This window comes from Erythrolamprus reginae, unplaced genomic scaffold, assembly GCF_031021105.1.
Source record: "Erythrolamprus reginae isolate rEryReg1 unplaced genomic scaffold, rEryReg1.hap1 scaffold_141, whole genome shotgun sequence".
NCBI classification, from domain to species: domain Eukaryota; kingdom Metazoa; phylum Chordata; class Lepidosauria; order Squamata; family Dipsadidae; genus Erythrolamprus; species Erythrolamprus reginae.
Window position 1 is genome coordinate 69,637 of NW_027248549.1, and position 15,348 is coordinate 84,984.

Consider the following 15,348-nt stretch of genomic DNA (forward strand, 5'->3'; position numbering starts at 1 on the left):
AATGGGACAATTCTCCACCTTCAAGACCAAAGAGGAAATAAGGGAGAAGAAATTCAGAGGATTGTAATTAATTATTTTGAGAACCTACATAGGAAAGAAGCAATTGTTAGGGGGGGAATGAAAGTTTATTCAAAAGAACCTAGAGTAACATCATCATCATCATAATAATAATAATAATAATAATAATAATAATAATAATAATAATAAGAAAGAGAAATGCTAAGTGAAGAGAGAACAGTCGAGGAATCGAGGGGAGCAATTCAAAGAGAGAAACAATAAAGCCTTGAAAGTAGAGACCAACTGGGAGGCCAGAGCACAAGGGGAGATTGGGGGCCTTATGCGCAGATTCAACCACGACATTAAAAAGACAAAGACGAATGCGGATCCACCAGAAGGGAGAGGGAAGCCCCCCCTCCCCCCCAGGATACAATGCAGCAGGAAGTAAAATGTGTATTTGAAAAGTATGGAAAGTGGGGATTTGAATGAAGGGGGATGAAAATTATGCACGTCAAAGAATGGAAAAGTAAACAAACAGGCAAATGAACACAGTTATATATAAAATATGGAAATTTATTTCCTGGGGGGGAAAAACCACCCCACAATAAAAATCTTTGAGAAAATAAAATAAAATAAAATACCAGCTGGAGAACAGAGATTAGGGAGAGGAAGAGGAGGGGGAAGCGTCCAGTCAGCCAGAGGACGGAAGGTGCCTGCAGAGTCTCCCACTGCCAACATCCAGCAGAGGAATTCCCCAAAGGCAGCACAGCTGGTGCGAGGGCTCCACCTTGTGGCGGGCACAGCTCTATGCAGGTCTACCATCAAAATGCAGCACAGCTGGTGCAAAGGCTCCACCTTGTGGCGGGCACAGGTCTATGCAGGTCTACCACCAAATGCAGCACAGCTGGTGCTAGGGCTCCACCTTGTGGCGGGCACAGGTCTAGTATGCAGGTCTACCAGCACACAGATTGGGGGGGGGAGAAACCCAAAGACACACATACACAACAAGTGCAGTGTGTGAGGAGCTGTCGCTGTTTGCTGTTTTAAGGAGTTTTAGGGAAAAGCTCACAAGTTATTGATTTACAAAGACAAGAGGCGTGTTTTCAACCTTGGTCTGCAGAGGGCGCATTTCGGAAGGCTGGCCACCTGCAATAGCGCTTTTCGGGCAGCTCTTATTGGATGCCCAGGGCCCTGGGGTGTCTGCCAGGAGGGGCCTGGGATGGGTTCGGGGGTCCCCCATTCCTGAAATTTGGGAGTGCTCCCAGAGCCCCCCTCCCCACCCAGAGGTCTCCCCAGGGACTCCCCAAGTATCTGCTCCCCCGGCAGAACCGCAATACCTCGGCCCGGTTGGGAAGAGGAGCCCAGAGAAGGGGGGAGGGGGGGTCTTCTCCAGGCCTGCTCATGGGCCAAAGGGAACCTGGGCTCCTTCAAAAACCAGGGGGCCCGTTCGCTGACATTCTGGGCCAGGGGAGGGGGTCAACCATGAGGGGTGGGGGAGGTACAGGAGAGCCAACCCGGCCAAGGCAGCCCCCCTTTCTGCCCAGGCTCTGCCCTCCCAGACAATGTGGCTGGGGGCGCCCCCAAGCAGCTGAGATGCCCAGGCCACCCCCTACGCCCCCCCCTCAAGACACGCAGAGAGCAGGGCTCTGCCCCCCACCCCTGCAGTGGGCCCCCTCTCCGGGCGTGACGCCTCTCATCGGGCAGCAGCTCCCTCGCGGGGCCCCTGGGGTCTGGAGGGGGATGAAGGGGTCTGAGTGAGGACTGGGGGCAGCTGATGGCCGCAGCTGGGCTCACTGGCCAGAGCCATGTGAAGGGGGTCAAGGAAGAGGTTTCTTTTCTTGCAACAATATCACTCAGTCCAGAAGGGCCAAAGGGGCGTCCAGAAGAGAGGGGGCAGGGGCGGGCTGCATCTTCCACTCGCCAAGTCTCTGATCTGGCCGGGGGGGGGGGGGAAGGGGGGCTGACCTCCCCCCACCCAGCAAGACCTTTTCCTCTGAGGCATCCAGGTAGGCTTCAGCCCACATGTCCCCAGGTGTGGGGTGGGCGTCAAGGTGGGGGCTGCTTCTCTGCCGGGAACTCCAGCCGTTTGCCTGTGTCCTCCAGTTCCTGCAGGATCTCGGAGAAGGGGGGGCGCCTGAAGGCTTCCATCTGGGGGGGGCGGGGGGAGGTGGGAAAGAAGGGGGGTGAGTCAAGGGGCAGCTGCCAAAGTCACCCACCTCCAGCAGGCCCCCCCCTCTCCCTCCCAGAAGCCCCCTGGTCCCTCTGTCCCCCACGAGGCCCCACCACGCTTCCACAGCTCTCAGGCAGATGCCCCTGGAGAGGGAGGCTCTGCTGCCCACCATCCACGGGGGGCTCCGTGCCTCCTCCTGGGTCTCCGGCCTCCGTTGGGGCAGGAGAGGCTCACCCTGCAACAGGCGGCCGCCAAATCCAAGACCTGCTCCGGACACTCCTGGATCATGCTGTGGAAGGCAGCCACGTCCAGGCCGTAGTCCTGGAGTGAGGCAGAGGAGGAGGGTCTCAAGGGGGGTGGGTGTCCTTGGCCCCCCTCCCCACTTGGCTTCCCTCCCAGATGGCCTTCCCAAAGGAGGTCAACACTGCAGAAGCTTTGCAAGGGAGCAAAGGGGTAGGAAGGGCCCCTCGGGACCAATTTCTGGGGTGGGGAGGGGGGTCTCCTGGGGGTCACCTGGGTCCGTGGCAGCACCTCGGGGTCAGCGGGAATCCTGCCCAGAATTTCGCAGAGAAGGATGCCGAAGGAGAAGACGTCCACCTGACCAAGGAGGGAGCCCGGCTCAGCCGCAGGGAACTCTCCAGCCCCCCCTCCCTCAAGCCCCCAGGCCCAGCCAGCACCCCCGGGGGGAGGGGGGGAGGCACCTTCTGGTCGTAGGGCTCCCCCCGCAGCATTTCAGGAGCCATCCAGAAGGCCGAGCCCACCAGCGAGAGCTTCCGCTCCGGACACTGGCCCGAGAGCTCCGCCACTTCCTTGGCCAGCCCAAAGTCCGTCACCACCGCCTCCCGCCCTCGCGGGCTCACTCGGATGAGGCAGTTCTGGAAAACAGGTGGGCAGGGGGGACCCTTCAGTCTCCTGGCAGGCCCAGCGGGAGTTCTCTAGGAAGGGGGCAGGCTGTGGCCAGAGAGGGCCGGACGGGGCACCTCTGGGGACTGGACTGGCTCAGGCTCCCTCCAGCCTTTTCCCTCTTGGGCGGACCCTGCTCTGGGATCAACTGCCCAGATCTTCATGCTCCCAGCCCCAAAGAAGGAACAACAGCCCCCCCCCCACCGGAGATCCGCATTGCCCCCCCCCCACCTCGCCTCCCGCAAGAGTCTTAAGGGTCACTTATGCCGCCAGGGTTGGGGCCATGAGATCTCGGGCCCCAGGCCGACTGTGTGAATGAGTGCGGCTGATTTTAACACAGCTGGGGTGTTTAGATTGTTTGTTTGTTGGTTGGTTGATTGATTTGTATGCTGCCCCTCTGCGGAGACTCAGAGCAGCCAACAGCAACAATAAAACAATTGGATTTAGGTATTTCAATTGTCATTTTTATCTGTCTATCTGTCTGTCTGTCTGTCTATCCTATCCTATCCTATCCTATCCTATCCATCCATCCATCCATCCATCCATCCATCTATTGTCTGTCTGTCTATCTATCTATCTTCTATCTATCTATCTATCTATCTATCTATCTATCTATCTATCTATCTATCTATCTATCTATCTATCTATTTATCTATCTATCTATCTATCTTATCTATCTTATCTATCTATCTATCTATCTATCTTCTATCTATCTATCTATTGTCTGTCTGTCTGTCTATCTATCTATCTTCTATCTATCTATCTATCTATCTATCCATCCATCCATCCATCCATCCATCCATCCATCCATCCATCCATCTATCTATCTATCTATCTTATCTATCTTATCTATCTATCTATCTATCTTCTATCTATCTATCTATCTATCTATCTATCTATCTATCTATCTATTGTCTGTCTGTCTATCTATCTATCTTCTATCTATCTATCTATCTATCTATCTATCTATCTATCTATCTATCTATCCATCCATCCATCCATCCATCCATCCATCCATCCATCCATCCATCTATCTATCTATCTATCCATCTATCTATCTGACTTCTATGCCACCGAGTCCCAAAGGACTGAGGATGGCTTACAAAATAATGATACAAGTACAATTAAAAAAATACAAAGCAATAAGAGAAGTCAAATATAATCTAAAACTAGACCCCATATTAAAACCCATTTAATGACAAAAGAGGCATGTTGTAAGCTGCCCAGAGCCCTCGGAGAGGGACGGCATATAAATCCAATCCATCCATCAATCCATCCACAAACAAACAACCACAGCCACAGCCACCCAGAAGAGCCTTCAAACCTCCTGGAAACCAAAGTGCCCCCCCTCCATTAGGACAGAGCAGACTGCTCCTGGACAGGGAGGCTCCATGGGCCAAAACGTGCCCCCCCAACCCCCGCCCCCCTTGCAGTTCTTCTGCTCCCAAAGAGCCTTGGCGGGGGGGGTGGACGGAGGCTGGAGGGAGAGTCCACCTTGGAGTTGAGGTCGCGGTGGTAGATGTTCCTGGCGTGGAGGTAGACCATCCCGCGGGCCACATCCGAGGCCAAGGCCACCTTCTCCTTCCAGCTGAGGGAGGTGTCTTTGCAGGCCAGGAGGTCCTCCAGGCAGCCGCCATTCACGTACTGAAGGGAAGAAGGGGGGGGGGGTTTGAGTTGCTTCCCATGGAGGCCGAAACACCCCACGCCCACCCTCTCCAGCCACCCAAGGAGGAGGGGAGCTGCAGCCCCACCCACAGGGAAGGCCCAGCTGAGCCACAATCCCCCCCCCCTGCAGAAGAGAGGGAAGGAGCCGGACATAAGTGCCCCAACGTCCCTTCCGTCCCCCGTCCCAATGTTTCTTTTTTTTCACTAGTCCCACCTACATGAACATTATTCTATCTTTACATACCTCCAACATGTACTTGAGAAAATAAATCAATAATAAAAGAAAGAAATAAAATGAAGGAAGCTGACCGCCCCCCCCCCTTGAGCTTCTGGGGTGGTAAGAGCCGGGGGTTTCCAACTGGGAATTCCCTCGGGGGGGGGTTGCTTTTAACACTGAGACACAGACTCAGCTGGGGGGGGGGTTTCCCTTACAACATCTAGGTCCCAGAGTGTGAAGGTCCAGAGGGAGCTATATCAGCCCCCTCAACTCCCCACTCTGGGGGCATCAGACCCATTGCAAGCCAGACGGAGAGACGGCACGAGGGTGTTGCTGCGATTGTGGGATGTTGGGGGGCTCACAAGAACGCCACAAAACAATGCAACACGAGAATAAAAGAGGAGATATAAAATGCAACATGGTGCGTGGGGCCACAGAAGCCCCCCCCCCCCCCCCCGCCCGGAGAACCTCAGCTTCCGCTGTTCCAGGAGGAGAACAAATCCCCCCCCCTCCCCGGGAAGAGATTCCCAAGAGCCAGAAACCTCTTCTTCCTGTCCGGCTCCCTGATCATGGGACCCTCCCTTTAAAAGGCAGCCTGGCCCGGATGACTGACAGCTGCCGTTTGTGCAGGGGAAGGAGATCCCCCCCCCTCTTACCTCCAGGATGGGGTACAGCTTCTCCTCCTTCACGCAGATCCCCAGGTACCTTGGAGGAAGGGAAAGGCAACGCTAGGACCTCCCTCCCTCCCTCCCTCCCAGCCCTGGGGCAGGAGGGTCAAGGCAATGCTAGGACCTCCCTCCCTCCCTCCCAGCCCTGGGGCAGGAGGGTCAAGGCAATGCTAGGACCTCCCTCCCTCCCTCCCAGCCCTGGGGCAGGAGGGTCAAGGCAACGCTAGGACCTCCCTCCCTCCCTCCCAGCCCTGGGGCAGGAGGGTCAAGGCAACGCTAGGACCTCCCTCCCTCCCTCCCAGCCCTGGGGCAGGAGGGTCAAGGCAACGCTAGGACCTCCCTCCCTCCCTCCCAGCCCTGGGGCAGGAGGGTCAAGGCAATGCTAGGACCTCCCTCCCTCCCTCCCTCCCTCCCAGCCCTGGGGCAGGAGGGTCAAGGCAACGCTAGGACCTCCCTCCCTCCCTCCCAGCCCTGGGGCAGGAGGGTCAAGGCAATGCTAGGACCTCCCTCCCTCCCTCCCTCCCAGCCCTGGGGCAGGAGGGTCAAGGCAACGCTAGGACCTCCCTCCCTCCCTCCCAGCCCTGGGGCAGGAGGGTCAAGGCAATGCTAGGACCTCCCTCCCTCCCTCCCTCCCTCCCAGCCCTGGGGCAGGAGGGTCAAGGCAACGCTAGGACCTCCCTCCCTCCCTCCCAGCCCTGGGGCAGGAGGGTCAAGGCAACGCTAGGACCTCCCTCCCTCCCTCCCAGCCCTGGGGCAGGAGGGTCAAGGCAATGCTAGGACCTCCCTCCCTCCCTCCCAGCCCTGGGGCAGGAGGGTCAAGGCAATGCTAGGACCTCCCTCCCTCCCTCCCTCCCAGCCCTGGGGCAGGAGGGTCAAGGCAATGCTAGGACCTCCCTCCCTCCCTCCCAGCCCTGGGGCAGGAGGGTCAAGGCAATGCTAGGACCTCCCTCCCTCCCTCCCTCCCAGCCCTGGGGCAGGAGGGTCAAGGCAACGCTAGGACCTCCCTCCCTCCCAGCCCTGGGGCAGGAGGGTCAAGGCAACGCTAGGACCTCCCTCCCTCCCTCCCAGCCCTGGGGCAGGAGGGTCAAGGCAATGCTAGGACCTCCCTCCCTCCCTCCCAGCCCTGGGGCAGGAGGGTCAAGGCAATGCTAGGACCTCCCTCCCTCCCTCCCTCCCAGCCCTGGGGCAGGAGGGTCAAGGCAATGCTAGGACCTCCCTCCCTCCCTCCCAGCCCTGGGGCAGGAGGGTCAAGGCAATGCTAGGACCTCCCTCCCTCCCTCCCTCCCAGCCCTGGGGCAGGAGGGTCAAGGCAACGCTAGGACCTCCCTCCCTCCCTCCCAGCCCTGGGGCAGGAGGGTCAAGGCAACGCTAGGACCTCCCTCCCTCCCTCCCAGCCCTGGGGCAGGAGGGTCAAGGCAATGCTAGGACCTCCCTCCCTCCCTCCCAGCCCTGGGGCAGGAGGGTCAAGGCAATGCTAGGACCTCCCTCCCTCCCTCCCAGCCCTGGGGCAGGAGGGTCAAGGCAATGCTAGGACCTCCCTCCCTCCCTCCCTCCCAGCCCTGGGGCAGGAGGGTCAAGGCAACGCTAGGACCTCCCTCCCTCCCTCCCAGCCCTGGGGCAGGAGGGTCAAGGCAGCGGGACGGACCTACTGCCCCCCTCCCCCGCCCCCAGGGGATCTACTCAAGGGACCCACCTGACGATGTTGGGGTGGGAGAGCTTCTGCAACAAGCTGATCTCGCGCACAATCCCCTCCTGGTCGGCATCGTTCTTGTAAATCTTGACCACCATGGCCTTTGACCCGGGACGCGGCACCACCTGCCAGGAGCCCAGGGACATGGGGAGCATCAGAGCAGGCGACCTCCACCTTTGCGGGCGTCCACCCAGGTGCAGCTGCCTCTCAGAGGTCCAGGGCTGCCTCTGGAAGGTCCGCCCAAGCCCAACATCAGCCCAGGGCAGGGGTAGTCCAGGTGGGCTCTTCTAGGACTTGTGGACTTCAGCTCCCAGAACTCCTGAGCCCATCATGCTAGCTCAGGGATTCTGGGAGTTGAGGTCCACAGGTCGTAGGGGAGCCAGCTTGGCCAACGCCTGGCGCAGAGAGTAAATCATTACAGAGCAGGAGGCGGTCAGGGCAAAGCTTCAGCTACTCGAAGGATTAGTGGCGTTGCCAGGGGCCCTTAATAGCACCAGAGGCTCCTCTGAGCTGCTGACATTGATGGCTCTGGCCTCTTCCTGGGGCAGGGAATCCCGCGGGTGAACGGAACTGGGCTTGAAGGGGGAAACCTTGGAGAAGCTGCATTTGCAGCCAGAAACAAAAACGGTGGAAGGTCTCAAGCATGAAACCGCTCAGGAAAGACCTGCAGAGTCTGGAGGACAGAAGGGAAAGGGGGGACAGGATCAAAACACCTAAATATGTGAAATATAAGGTCCAGGAGGGAAGTGTTTTTAATAGGAAAGTGGACACAAGAACAAGGGGACACAATCTGAGGTCAGTCGGGGGAAACATCAGAATCAATGGGAGAAAATATGATTTGACTCAAAGAGTCATAGATGCTTGGAACAAACTTCCAGCAGACGTGGTTGGTAAATCCAAAGTAATTACATTTAAACCTGCCTGGGATAAGCATAGATCCATCCGAAGATAAAATACAGGAAATAGTACAAGGGCAGACTGGATGGACCAGGGGGTCTTTTTCTGCCGTCCATCTTCTATATCTCAAACTTTCTCCCGGATGGCTGAGTCACATCTCCCATCATTCCCAGCCCAGGTGGAAAGGAGGAGGGCAGAAGCCCCATGCATTTTGTGTGGGAGAAAGCTCAGCGCAGGTGTTGGGGGCCTATCCACGTGTGGGGACCCTGCTCCGTGTGCTTCTGGGGGGGGCTGCAGGGACACGGGGGGGGGGGAAACGTTAAAGCTATTTTCCCTTCCCAACACACGGCAGCAGCAGCAGTGGGAGGATTTCATGAAGCTGTGAGTAACCCTGGAGGAGGAGGGGGAGGGGGAGCGGGGGAGCGATCCTCTGGCAGCCTCTGAAAGGACTCAGGGGAGGCGTGAAGGGCTCCTTTGTTGCAAAGTCATCTAAGTGACAGGCAGCCTCCTTTGGCCTCTTCTGGGCGGTGGGGGGGGCTCTCTACTCTCTCCATGAAACCCCCATTAGGCCCTTTCTGGGGGGGGTGTCGGGAGTGAGGCAGGAGCCTGGTGCAAGAGCCAAGCCGGGCAGTGGGTTGCAGCAGCGTCTCTTTAACCGTGGCCCCATAGAAATGCTTTTAAGGCTGCACATTAATCCTCCCTTTCCCTCTCGGCCGCCCTCCTCAAGCCACCCAGCCCCACCGCAATCAAGGGGGCGTTCAGGCGCGCGGAGGGAAAGGCTCAGGGCATGGCCAGGGGCCCCATCAGCCATGCAAAGCCTGCGCTCTGTTGCACGAGGAGGGGGCTGCTCTGCCCAGGAAGCTGAAACCGAGAGCCAGACGGGGATCAGCTTCCTCCAAGTGCCCGGTCAGTTTTAAAAAAGAAGCCGCCTCAGTTGTGTTGGCTTTGGAAAACTGGCGCCTTATTTATTGCACTTATTTCTTTATTGTATTTATTGTATTGTACGACTTAGGGCCCGATTGTCTATGGGAAAAAACCTCTTGCCACACATCTCCCAGAGACATAGAAACCTAGAAGACTGACGGCAGAGAAAGGCCTCCTGGTCCATCTCGTCTGCCCTTAGACTCTTTCCTGTATTTTATCTCAGGATGGATCTATGTTTATCCCAGGCAGGTTTACATTCAGTCCCTGTGGATTCTTCCTTCCTTCTCTTCCTTCTCTTTCTTCCTTCCCTTCCTTCCTTCTTTCTCATCCTTCCTTCTCCTTCTTTCCTTCATTCTTCATTCTTAGAAACATAGAAGATCGATGGCAGAAAAAGACCTCCTGGTCCATCTCGTCTGCCCTTAGACTCTTTCCTGTATTTTATCTCAGGATGGATGGATGTTTATCCCAGGCAGGTTTACATTCAGTCCCTGTGGATTCTTCCTTCCTTCTCTTCCTTCTCTTTCTTCCTTCCCTTCCTTCCTTCTTTCTCATCCTTCCTTCTCCTTCTTTCCTTCATTCTTCATTCTTAGAAACATAGAAGATCGATGGCAGAAAAAGACCTCCTGGTCCATCTCGTCTGCCCTTAGACTCTTTCCTGTATTTTATCTCAGGATGGATCTATGTTTATCCCAGGCAGGTTTACATTCAGTTCCTGTGGATTGACCAACCACGTCTGCTGGAAGTTGTTCCAACTCTTTCCGTAAAATAATATTTTCTCACGTTACTTCTGATCTTTCCCCCAACTGACCTCAGATTGTGCCCCCTGGTTCTTGACCCTTGACCTCCTTGACCAATTGAAGCTCTCCAGGCCGACAGCTGTCATGGAAGGGAGTCCCATCAACCGAGGACCCTCTGGGTGGAGAAATATTTCCTTTTATTTGTCCTGGGTTTCTCACCTGTGAGCTTTGGGGAGGGCCCCCTCGTCCTAGTATGGTGTGATAGAGAAAAAGATTTTTCTCCGTCCACCTTTTCCATCCCACGCAGGATTTTATACCCTTTGGTCAAGTCCCCCCTTCAACGCCGCCTTTCAAGGCTGGAGAGACCAAGGCCTTGCAACCTGGTTTCCTAAGGGAGGGGCACCGTCTCCTGCGCCCGGCCCAGGCCTGGACGATTCTGACCCCGTCTTCTTTGGGCTGCAAGAATGGCCCTGTGGGGGAGGGTCAGCCTCAGGGGCCGGAGAGGAACCGCGAAAGGCCTCGAGGAGCTTCGCAACAGCAGGAGGGAATCCTGGAACTCGGAGCAGCCGCCTTTGTCGTGCCCCCACTGGCGCCAGGTGCCTCAGTCGCCAGATAAGGAGGTGGAGGAGGAGTGGCAGGCCCTGACGCACTTGTCCCTCACTTCCAGAACGCTCCACACAGTGTCGGGCTGTCCCACGGGACAAGGGGGCGTGAAGGGAACCAGGCCCCAGCGTGACCCTCTTGCCCTTCACCCACACAACCCTCCCACAAACTCACAAAATAACTTTACGAGTCATTGATACAAGGATGAACTGGTTCAAAACGACAAAATTTAAACTCTGACTCAAGTTCAGAAACTCAAAACTTTCATCAATACTTCTGATGAATTTATAGGTGTGAATTTATCTCTTCTTTTCTTTCTTCTTTCCTTCCTTCTCTCTCTCTCTCTAGCTTTCTTTCCTCCTCTGTGTTTTGACTTGTATCTGTCCACTCTAAACCCACATACATTTGCACCAATATCCGCATCGTCCTTCTGCTTTATGTAGCCCTCCCCCAGTTATCTTCCATAAAGATGATATTTTCTTTCTAAAGGGGGGGGGGGGCAGGCCTTTGGAGCAGCCGTGTTTCTCATGCAAGCAGGAAGCTTGGACTTCACACCTTTGGAGGGAAGGAAGGGCTCTTGCGCATGGAGCCACCGCTGCCGCCCTGGAAGCAGGACTCTGGGAGAGAGGCTGGGGCTTCCGCTGCCCATCTAGGGAGGGGAACCGTAGGGCAATGGGCCCAGGGGGCAACCTGGTGGGCGGGGGAGCTGAACGCGCCCAGTGGAGCCCCTCCCTACCTTGAAGACTTGGGAGAAGAAGCCGCTGCCTATCAGCTCCGCCTCAAAGTTTTCCCAGAATTCCAGCTTCCGGACAGCCGTGCGCAGCCTCTGCCACCGGTCATCCTCTGGGCAGTAAGTGTCCGGGGTCTCCTCACAGCAGGGGCTCGAGCCAGAGAAATCTGGAGAGGCCAGAGCCACCTTGTGCATGGTGAAGGCAGGCCCTGCAGAAAGGAGAGAAAGAGAGAGAGGGGGAGGGAGAAAGGGAAGGAAAGAAAGAAAGGAAGGAGGGAGGGAAGGAAGGAAGGGAGGAAGGGAACAAAGAAGGAAAGAAAGAAAGGTGGGAGAGAGGGAGGGAGGGAAGGAAGGAAAAAAAGAAAGAAGGAAGGAAAGAAAGGAAGGGAAAGAGAGACAGAGAGAAAGGAGAGGTTTTGTTTCTCACTCAGACCAAACTGGGAAGGGGGGGAGTGGGGGGGGGACTGGCAGCAGCTCCCGGGACTGGAGGGAGTGGAGGGGTCCTGGGGGGCACTTTGGGGCCTCTCTGCGGCTGAAGGGCTCTCCATCCGCCTCTCCAGCTGAACTGCTGCTCCAGGACTTAAGTGGGTGCTCAGGACTCCCAGGAAGGAGAAGCCCAGCCCCCCAGGCCTGTTCCTGACCCTCAGGGATTGAGGGGGGTGTCAGGCTGAGCCTCCCAGGGGCTAAACTCCTGCCCTGTGTTCTTGGCCTCCCTGCTGTGTGGGGCAGCCCCTGGGTGGAGGCAGCAGCATCTGCCACAGCCCTCCCCCCTGTCCCTCCCTCCCTCCCTCCCGGCATTGTAGGTGGAACTGCCCCCCTGCCCTGGCCCAGGCATTGTGAGGGTGCCCCCCCTTCTGAATCCGCTGCAGAGACAGGCAGGGCTGGCAAAAGGGGCCCATTGTCCACCAGACACAAACAGGCCTGTTCGGGGGGGGGGGGGAGGCAGCCTCCAGTTTCCCAGGCTGGACACAACACCACAGCAGGAATGCCTCTGCTTTACAAGTCCTGGCATTGCCCGACTCCCCCCACTCAATTCCTTCCCGGCTCCGTAAAACCCGAGCACTTGCCCTGGGTTCCCAGCCTTTGGCCTGCTAACATAACGCTCGGCTGTGTCACGGGGGCCCCTCCCTCAAGGCCATGCACCCAGCCTCATTTCTCAGGCGTTTTCCTTTCCTTGGGGCACCGCTAATTGGCGGGTGTGGGCTAAACTTTGCGAAGTTTGGGGGAAAAACCCAAATCGGCCTACAGTATGGACAGAGAAAACGCCAGGCTCACTTTGAAAATCAGAAAAATACGAAAATAAATGAAAAGCACACAAGGATGTTGTAGCTGTGGACCTTGTTTGCAAGCATTGCGGCTTTGGTCTAAAGAAACGGCTTTGCTGGACCCAAGAACCCGAGGCCCGTGACGACTGAGGGAGCAGGCACGGAGGAGGCCCCGCCTCGGCTCCTTAGGCCAGCTATGGAAAGGATGCAACAGCCGGGGCTCTGTGGAGGGACGCAGGTGGACGGAGGGGATAAAGGCCACACTAGGTTTTGTTGGTGCTCTGTGAACCTGACTGCTTCGTGACCCAACCAGGGAACATCATCTAAAGGAGCATTTGCAGCCAACCCCACTGACCCTGATGCTGTTGTCTAGTTGGGTCATGAAACGCCTGCAAGGAAAGCCCCCCTCTTGGAGACCCCTGGGCTGCGGAGGTTCCCCCTGACGGCCTCTTCTCCCCTTGGAGACACAGCAGCGCCTCCACTCCTGCTCACCGGGGGGGTGAGGGGGGGTTGTGCGCCTGTCACCACATCTTCCCCGCCTTCCTCTGCGGATCTCACTGGCAGCGAAAGCAGAGCTGGCACAGAGGCCCTGCAGTGGCTGATCAACGCCAGCTCCATTAGGCAGAAAGGGCTGACGGCTGGAAAAATTAGATCGGGGGGGGGAGGACTTTGGCTCTGGGTCTGGAGGCCAGGAAGGGAGCCCAGAGGCTATCAAGCCTGGCCCTCCAAGGAGAAGGCCGGAGCCCCAGGGAGAAGGACCAAGCAGGAAAGCATCCACGGTCCAGCTGCAGGCAATGCACACAACTGAGCCCAGCCGTGGTAGTATCACAGTAGAACAGCTGACCCAGTTGCCAGAGAGGAATCATTTGAGTCTGTTATCTGCACGTCTATCACTGTCGGGTTTGGTGCTGCCACAGGTCAAAAAGAGGTCATGAAAATATTGACTGACCCCTCACATCCTGGACACACACTGTTTCAACTCCAACCCTCAAAACGTGGCTATACAGCACTGCACACCAAGACAACTGGACACAAGAATGTGTTTTTATCCCCGAATGCCATCACTCTGCTAAACAAACAATTCCCTCCACACTGTCAAACTATTCACTAAGTCTACACTACTGTTACTATTAGTCTTCTCTTCATTCCCATCACTCATCTCCTCCCACTTATGACGGTATGACTGGGACTTGTTACCTGTATCCTCAAGATTTATATTTATATGAATGTGGATTGTTTCCTGGTTGCTTATATGAACCCTATGGCAATCCTTAAGTGTCACGATTCTGGACCAATCTCTCTTTCTCTTTTATGTCCCGTGAGAGCATCTGCACCAAAGACCAATCCCTTCTGTGCCCAATCCCACTCGGCCAATCAATAAATTATCTTCTGTCCTGTTCTTGGCAAAAGGTGCCTGGGAACCTCTACCACTTCAGCTCAACCCACTTCCTCTGCGTAGCACACGATATCTGCGACATTTTATTTCGCCAGACCAATCCTGGAATACAGCTCATCCGTCTGGAACCCACACTGCATTTCGGACATAAACACCCTAGAAAACGTCCAGAGATACTTTACCAGAAGAGCCCTCCCCTCCTCCACTCGCAACAGAATCCCCTACGCAACTAGACTCACAATCCCAGGTTGAGAAATCGTAGAACCACAATGTCTTAAACACGACCTAAGCACAGCCCGTAAAATCATCTGCTACAACATTCTTCCTCCTTCAGCTTCAACCACAACAACACATGATCACACAACAGATACAAACTTAAAGTAAACCGCTTGAAACTTGACTGCAGGAAATATGACTTTAGTAACCAAGTAGTTGATGCATGAAACTCACTACCAGGCTCTGTAGTATCATCACCAAACCCCCAAAACTTTACCTTTAGACTGTCCACTGTTGACCTCTCCCGATTCCTCAGAGGTCAGTAAGGGGCCTGCATAAGTGCCTTCCGTCCCCTGTCCCAATGTTTCTCCCTTACTAGTATCATGTATGTAAATAGTATTATATCTTTGTATACCACCAATACACACTTGACAAAACAAACAAACAAACAACCCCCCCCCTTGCAGACTCCTGACTCCGGAGCCCCCGAGAGGCGCATGGAGCCCAGCAGAGGAAGACCCACGCTGCCCCCCCCCCGCATTCCGGCCCCTGATGCCCAGGGGGGAGATGGTGGGCAGCTTCTCCATCCATCCCCACCCGCCCAGCGCTCAGCCGGCGGAACCAGACGCCGCAGGGCAAAGCCGGCCTCCACCTGAGCAGCCCAGCGCAGGGCCCCACCTGGGCTGCTCCTCCCCGGGAAGAGATCTGGATCAGAGGAAGTTTCCCTTGCGGGCGTCGCACCAGCTCGGAGCCAAAGCCGCAGAAGGCGAATCACCCGGGGGGGTGGGGGGGTTAGCTTTGCCAAGAAGTGGGACATGGAGTCACGCCCAGCGTCCTTAGAGCTCTGGGGCAGCACCAGCCTGGCACCTTCCCCCCCCCCAAAACCTCCCCCCCGCCAGAGCCCCCTCCTGGCAGAGGCCGGGACTCGGGGGGCTGGGCGGGGGCAGGGCCTTGGGGGGGGCAGCTGAGCCGGGCGGCTGCTTGGGGGTCCCCGGGGCAGAGGAGGGCGGGCGGCGGGGGCCAAGGCGTCGTGGTGGCAGGGCAGCGGGGCGGGGGTGGCTCACCTGCCGGGCGGTGGGAGAGGACCCTCCTGGGTGCCGACCGCGGGGCGCAGAGACGGCGCTGGGCTCCTCCGCTCCGCTCCCGCCTCCGCCTCGCCCGGCCCAGCGCCACCCAGCGGGCGGGGAAGGGAGAGCGCCTCCCCCTGCGCCCCCCCTGCAAGGGCCGCCTGGAGTGGCCCCCCCGGCCTCTGAGCACGTGCAGAGCGCGC

General features: G+C 56.8%; 1 protein-coding gene across 1 annotated transcript; it reads right to left on the reverse strand.

The window, feature by feature from the left end:
- Positions 1 to 549: 549 nt before the first annotated feature.
- On the reverse strand, positions 550 to 15,238 carry LOC139155929 (dual specificity testis-specific protein kinase 1-like). The gene is made up of 9 exons (XM_070731305.1): positions 15,143 to 15,238; positions 11,208 to 11,410; positions 7,314 to 7,435; positions 5,609 to 5,657; positions 4,565 to 4,714; positions 2,869 to 3,042; positions 2,681 to 2,764; positions 2,402 to 2,488; positions 550 to 2,145 (listed from the first exon to the last, which is right to left on the reverse strand). Exons 2-9 carry the CDS (start codon positions 11,394 to 11,396, stop codon positions 2,044 to 2,046), a joined length of 957 nt encoding a protein of 318 aa, XP_070587406.1. The 5' UTR covers positions 11,397 to 11,410; positions 15,143 to 15,238; the 3' UTR covers positions 550 to 2,043.
- Between the last annotated feature and the right edge of the window lie 110 nt (positions 15,239 to 15,348).

Excerpts from the sequence above, each read along its gene's own strand:
- LOC139155929 (XM_070731305.1), bottom strand. The coding sequence starts at position 11,396 with ATGCACAAGGTGGCTCTGGCCTCTCCAGATTTCTCTGGCTCGAGCCCC. Across the intron at positions 7,436-11,207 it reads TCTTCTCCCAAGTCTTCAAG|GTGGTGCCGCGTCCCGGGTC; the intron begins GTAGGGAGGGGC and ends GGCTCCTGGCAG. Across the intron at positions 4,715-5,608 it reads AGCTGTACCCCATCCTGGAG|TACGTGAATGGCGGCTGCCT; the intron begins GTAAGAGGGGGG and ends TCTTCCCTTCAG.